This window comes from Citrus clementina, unplaced genomic scaffold (assembly GCF_000493195.1).
Source record: "Citrus clementina cultivar Clemenules unplaced genomic scaffold, Citrus_clementina_v1.0 scaffold_7, whole genome shotgun sequence".
Taxonomy (NCBI): domain Eukaryota; kingdom Viridiplantae; phylum Streptophyta; class Magnoliopsida; order Sapindales; family Rutaceae; genus Citrus; species Citrus x clementina.
The window spans coordinates 17,978,938-17,986,292 of NW_006262075.1; the positions used below are offsets into that span (position 1 = coordinate 17,978,938).

The following is a 7,355-nucleotide window of genomic DNA, read 5'->3' on the forward strand; positions in this document are numbered from 1 at the left end:
TCCAGTTTTCGCTGATCGAAGTATGCATACATAACATGATTTTATTTAAAGAGAAGTATGATAATAATGAGATACAGTTATTGTACAATAATCTCAACTTTGTAAGCATATTACTATTCTAACTAGAAGACAATTCTTTTTATTCAAAGCAAGAGAAATAAAATTAACTCCTTACTTCCTTAAAAATATGCTAGGGTTAGGGGAAGCATAAGCCATGATGCTAATTTCTTGTTCAAATTTGTCCATGTCCTCCTTAGACATTACCACCAATGCTTCTATTCCTTCACCGTCACTTGTGCTTGATAAAATAGCAAAATCAGGAAACAATATGGGCCCGAAACTAAACCAAACAGGCTTCCCCCAACCAAAATCAACTTCATAACAAGGCAATCCAACCGTACTAGTCAAAAGAAATGACCTCGAATCTTCCGGTACTTCATACATATCCTTAATGAAACCTAAATACTCATCATTATTCATCACATCTCTTCCCATTCTCTTGGCTTTTACCACTTCTCTTACTAAACTTGTTATCTCTATGGCATCATCCTGGGCTAGTGACCATTCTGCCCTTACAAGCCGAGCAATGTTACCCATGCACCGTGGAAACATTGGTGGATTCACCTTGTTACGCAAATTCATAGGATAATACATTGAATGAGAGTTCAACTTATTATCAATTGTCCTCTTTCTTTCCCGCGCTATAGCGATGGAGGCACCCCAAATGAGTGCTGAAACAACCCTGAAACGAGTTGCTTGTAACACGTCATCGTCAGAATTGTTATCAGCCATTAATTCTTTATTCACCTTCTCCTTTAGAGTTGCTATCTTCTTTCCATTGAACAACAATCTTTTGAACACAATCTTGCGTGAAGATTGTGGGCTTCGGATCTGATACTGTTGTGGGAACTTTACGGGCGGAAACAGAGAGGTGCAATCTAAAACGATATTGTTATTGCAAATATTATCATTATCATTAATCACCCCACGAGCGATTTCACCCCAGGTTTTCATGAAGTTAAAGAATGCCGAACCGTCGGCCACTCCATGAGAAAAACAAACACCAATTGCCATTTCACCGCTGTTGAACAGGTTTACTTGGACAGCCAAAAGTTCTCTTTCAGAAATCTCTAAATTCGATAATTGGGGACTAGGTGGGATTAATTGTTGTAGCAGCTCCATATCTGGTGGTTGAAGAAACTTTGATATATCACAGCCAACATTAGCTTCAATAAATGCAGCCCCACGATCATTACAGTCGACCGAAAAGCCATCAATCAATCTTCCAGCAAAAGGGTAGTAGTGGGTTAATGTTTTTGCGAGAGATTGCTTCAGTAAATCGGATTTTTTTCTGAAATCTTGGTTCTTGCAACTGGCCGAGTAGAAGAAGACTAGGGGAATGTAAAAATCAGTACTTAATTGATCAATCAATGAAAGTTTATAGGTTCTAAGATGTTTTCGGGTTGGAAGTGAAGGTTTGACTCTTTCGGTGGAAATGATCTGAACATCAGACGTGGCACTTCTGATACTTCTTTTTGTGAATATCTGGAGATCATTGGTGATTAATTTGGAAGCAATTATTGGGAAATTTTTTTTGAGGGTCACTGCCATCTTTTACTGGCTTTAGTGAGTGTTGAGTGGCATTTAGTGTGTAGCCAAATTCATCATATTTATTATAAGTGTCTTGCATAATTGCTTCTGAAAATATCGGATCTCCAAAATAATAAAGAAAATCAAAGCGAATCCCTTAGAAAATATACAAAGTCAACAAATGGAGGTGATTTCAATAATAGACAATATTAAAAAAATTCTCACTCTCCGGGTCAATACATCAGATTGAGATATATCAAATTCTAATAATTCTTGTTACTTGTTATATAAGGACATATATTTAATATATAGAAAGAAGGGAAACTAATGAATAAAATAAAATAAAGTCCACTGGCAAATTCTGTGAACCAGAAAGCTGTGCATCTATATCTTGTTTATTAAAATTTGTACAACACTTAAAATATTTTATGAAAGTAACATAAATATTTTAGATTTGTCCATAAATATGCTAGTTACTATTTTATTTTTATGTCACCAGAATATTAATTAGCAAGAAGTAAGTTTTGTATTTCTGACGGAAAAAGTCGAATTGGTTTGCCCCCTTATTGTGAAAATCATATGATCATTTCCCTCTCCCACCAACCCTGGGAAATAAAATTATTTAATTGATGTTTCATGTATAGGATGGAATATGAAATTAAATTTTGATACTTTTGTTGAAATTGGAATTAAATACAGGGACATATATATATATATATATATATATATATATATATATATATATATATATATATATAGGTGAATAGTGTGATTGTGTATTTGGGCGGGTGTGTGTGTGCACGCGCTTGCGTGTGTGCGTGAAACGACCCGCCCAAAACCCTCAGGGCGAGTCTATTTAATCGCATTAAAACTAAATAGATAATAATCCAATTAGTAAGAATTCTACCTAAAATTCGGCAAATTCTCCTTTATAAATATAACACTCTCAATCTGTAACTATGCAAAACAAGCTCTCCTAAAATAATTCAATATACAACCAACTCCAATGATTATCATTCTCAACCAAAATACTGAATTTTTACCAAGATATCTCTAGGGTATGAAAAGATTATATTGTAACTAATATTAACATATATTAGTTTATTCTTAATCCCAAAAGACTAATATAAGAAAATTATACAATCCCAAAAAAATAGGATATCTTAAAAAAAATATCTTTTAACACCATCACATGGCTGAGATTCAAAATATATCTACACTCGTTGGGTTGATTTGCTGTACCTATAACTTCCTGTTGGCGGGGGGGGGGGGGGGGGGGGGGGGGGGGGGGAGGTGGGGGATATAATAAAACGAGATGAGTATAAAACTCAATGAGTGGATAATAATTTTTGAAAATACATTTTTACCTTAAAAGAAATAATAACGTCATTTCCAAACACGATTTCATCAAACCATATGCGAGAAACCACTACTAAATCATTTAACATTTAAATCATAGTATTAACCTTGAAGAGCATATATAATATCGTACGTAATAACCATGGAAAATTATATCATAATATCATGTAAAATACAAAAATCTAAAATTATCACTAAACAAGCACCCAGTGGAATAATCTTATCGTGTCCGGACCTCAACTTACGGGCAATGACGTACTATCTAGGTATCGTCACGCCCTGGAGCTACACGGATAGACATGGAAGTGTCATCTTATATCTCATCATATCTCTGCATGCATAATCTAGTCTCCAAAAGACAAAAGCGCCCAATCACACGACCCAAAGCCTCTGTGTCTACTCAGACGGGCCCCAAAGGCCTGTATTTCATCTGTATCATCTGTATCTGTATTACTGTTATCATCATATCACATGCATATGCCCCCAAAAGGTAGAAGCGCTCAAACACATGGCCTGAAGCATCTATGTGTGTTCACACAGGCCCCAAATGCCTCATCATATCTGTATCACTGTAATCGGAGAATGGTACTGTCCAATGATTTGGTAAACAACCTTTTATACACATACACATAAACATATAATCACATCTGAAATCTCATTTCCTTTTCATTGAACATACTTTAAATCTAATTCCTTTTCTTTAAAATATTATCATGCATGTATTCAAAATCGGTAATAAAATCATTAATCATACACATCTTTAATAATAAATACCAATACGCAAATAAAATCCATTTATAGAAAAATCATTAAATCGGAGCCTTTAAAATTTTTTTAAATCATAATAAACTATAAAAAATAGGTTTTGTATATTCCACTCATAATGAAGATGTTCATACTCAGTTATCTCCCACATTCGCGGATTGGTTCTCGCTCGCGAATCCTCCTAAATCAAGGAAACAACATAATTAATTTTCGTAAATTAGAATTAGGACTAAATTTATGCAATAAACTCGAAACGAACATTTGTCCATAATATACAACTCCCATGTCAATAAAATTATTAAAATACCCTTTAATCCGTACATCATTAAAATACACTGAAATAAAAAAATTATTGAATTACCGTAATTACAACCAATCCTCAATTTCAGAAATTACTAAAAGCTTTACGGGGTCAATAGTAGTGGTGAGCTCCCATGTGTGACGACGGTGCCGAAATCTAGTTCGACAACCATGTAACTCCAACGGCTGAACCATGGTAAATCGACGGCTTTCGTTGGTTGTGGATGGTCTAATAATCAAAAGGGAGTTGTAGGGAACAAAACCCAGGCGGTGGTGTCACCTCAAACTAGCAGAATCGGCGACGAGAAGGGGTGGGTTTTACCGTCGCTTATTGAGCTAAAATGCCGGTGTTTTGGCTGTTAATCGACAACTGTGATGGCTGGGATACGACGACCGGTCTTTAAGCTTCAGATTGGTACCAAGTTTGGCCGGTGGGTTGATCGAAATCGTGAGATTCGACCGAGTCACTTTTAAGGGTGGGGTTGGGTTTTGGGTCAGTTTACAGTTTTTCTCACTCTCTCACATGTGTGTATGTGTTCCCTTATTTCAAGCTTATTCTTTTATCTTTATTTACCTTTTCACCACCTCATTTTTTTTCAACAGATGTTACAATCCTCCCCACTTATAAAAATTTCGTACTTGAAATTTACGTACCTGATAAGAAAAGATAATGATACTAAGCTTGCATTAAGTCCTCGCTTTCCCAGGTAGCCTCTTCCTTTGTGTGGTTCCTCCACAGTACTTTTACTAGAGGAATGGTCTTAGAAAATAGAACTTGGTGTTTTCCTTCCAGTATCTCCATTAGGCCCTCCTCGTAAGTCAAGTCTTCTTTCAAGTGAATAGGTTGCTTCGATAACACATGGCTTGGGTCATATATGTATTTCCGGAGCATTGAAACATAAAACATATTATAGATAACTCGGGCGGTAGAGCTAATTGATAAGGTAACGAACCAATGCGCTCTATGATCTCATATGGCCCAATGTAGTGTGGGCCTAGCTTCCCCCACTTCCCAAATTGAAGTACCCCTTTCCAAGAAGATATCTGTATGAAAACTCTGTCACTAATTTCGAATTCAAGTTCCCGTCTACGCTTGTTTGCATAACTCTTCTGTCTTTTTTGGGCCACCTTTATTCTATCCCGAATTAATTATATTTTCTCATTACTATCCTAAAATAATTTTGGACCAAATAACCTCCGCTCACCAACCTTATCCCAACATACTAAAGTTCTGCATTTTTGACCATACAAGGCCTCATATGGTGCCATCCCCATACCAGTTTGATAGCTGCTGTTGTTAGCAAACTCCATCAGAGGTAAATAATTATCCCAATTACCTTTAAACTCCATAACATAAGCTCGCAACATATCCTCCAGGGTTTAAATAATAAGTTTTGACTGACCATCAGTCTGTAGATGAAAAGCTCTAATGAAGTTCAACTTGGTGCCTAAAGCATTTTGTAAGCTAGTCCAGAGCTTAGAAGTGAATCGGGAATATCTATCTGAGACTATGGACAAAGGTACTTCGTGAAGTCGAACTATCTCAGCCACATAAATACTCCTCAACTTGTCCATCAAATAAGTGGTTTTAAATGGTAAAAAGTGATTAGATTTTTTAAGTCGATCAACAACTGCCCAAACATTATCATGTTCCTTCTGCGTATGTGGAAGTCCTACTACCAGATCCATCGTGATGTGCTCCCATTTTCACTCAGGAATATGAAGTGGCTGAGAATACCCTGCAAGCCTTTGGTTTTCAGCCTTAATATGCTGACAGACTAAACATTGAGAAACAAATTCTGCTATCTCTCTCTTTATGTCCTGCCACCAGTAATGATCTCTCAAGGCGCAATACATCTTTATACTACCAAGATGCATTGTCTAAGCTGAACAGTGAGCTTCTTCCATAATTTCTTCTTTAAGATCCTTAATATCAGGTACAACAGATCGACCAGTGACTGTAAATATATTTTGAGTCTTGGCTATATGATGGTGTTAGAAGATGTAGATAATTTTTGTTAGGACATCTTAATCATTTCATTCTTTTGGGATTGTTTAATTTTGTTATATTATTCTTTTGGGATTAAGAATAAACTAATGTATGTTAATAGCATTTATAATATAATCTTTGATATTTTGGAGATATCTTAGGTAATAATCCAGACCGTGTCAGCAGAGAAGCAATCTTAGAGAATCCCTCCACAAATCTACGATAATAGCCAACCAACCCCGAGCAACTTCTAACCTCTGTGACATTTTTAGGCCACTCCCATTTATTTCACAACTGCTTCAATCTTTTGAGATTCAACATAAATGCCTTCAGCTAATATCACATGGCCCATAAATCCTACTCTGTCTAACCAGAACTCGCACTTGCTGGACTTAACATACAACTGTTTTTGCCTTAAAGTTTGCAAAAAAATCTGCAAATGCTCTACATACTCCTCCTTGCTTCGAGAATACACCAAGATATCATTAATGAATACAATTACAACCCGATCTAGATACGAGCGAAATACCCTATCATGAGATCCATAAATGCTTATGGAGCATTTATCAACTCGAATGGCATCACTAAGAATTCATAGTGTCTATAATGGCTTCTAAATGCTATTTTAGGAACATTGGCCTCTTTAATTCTAAGATGATGATACCCCGAGCACAAATCGATCATAGAAAATACTTTCGGCCCCTGGAGTTGATCAGACAAGTCATCGATGCATGGAAATGGATACTTATTACGCACTGTAACTTTACTCAACTGTCTGTAGTCGATGAAGAGTCCTAAACTCCCATCCTTTTACTTAACAAACAAGACTAGAGCTCCCCACGAGGACACACTAGGTTTAATAAACCCTTTATCCACCAACTCTTGTAGTTGAACCTTCAATTTCTTCAATTCTACTGGAGCCATCCTGTACGGTGCCATAAATATAGGAGATGCTCCAGGGACTAAATCAATAGAAAACTCAACCTCCCTGTTAGGTGGCATCACAGGAAATTAATTTAGAATTACATCTGGAAATTCTTTAACTACGACAATATCCTCTAATCTCAATTCTCGAACTTTTGTGTTTATCACATGAGCTAAATAAGCGGAGCACCATTTTCTTAGCAATTGTTTTGCACTAATGGCAGATATGACACATGAGGGTAGAACTATGCGCTCTCATAGAATTTCACCTCAGCTTTCCCTGGCTTTTTAAACCTAACTTCCTGTTTGAAATAATCCACCGTAGCATAATGAAATTCAAGCCAATCTATGAACAAAATAGCATCGAAGTCATGAGTGTCTAAAGAGATTGAATTCGCCTCAAATTCATGCTTACCCATTCTAATCA

At 36.2% G+C, this 7,355-nt stretch overlaps 1 protein-coding gene across 1 annotated transcript; it reads right to left on the reverse strand.

Annotated features, from left to right (window-relative positions):
• Positions 1-171: 171 nt before the first annotated feature.
• Positions 172-1,611, reverse strand: LOC18037244 (vinorine synthase). Its single transcript, XM_024181375.1, has 2 exons — positions 1,009-1,611; positions 172-765 (listed from the first exon to the last, which is right to left on the reverse strand). The coding sequence occupies exons 1-2, from the start codon at positions 1,609-1,611 to the stop codon at positions 172-174; spliced, it is 1,197 nt and encodes a 398-aa protein (XP_024037143.1).
• Positions 1,612-7,355: the final 5,744 nt, after the last annotated feature.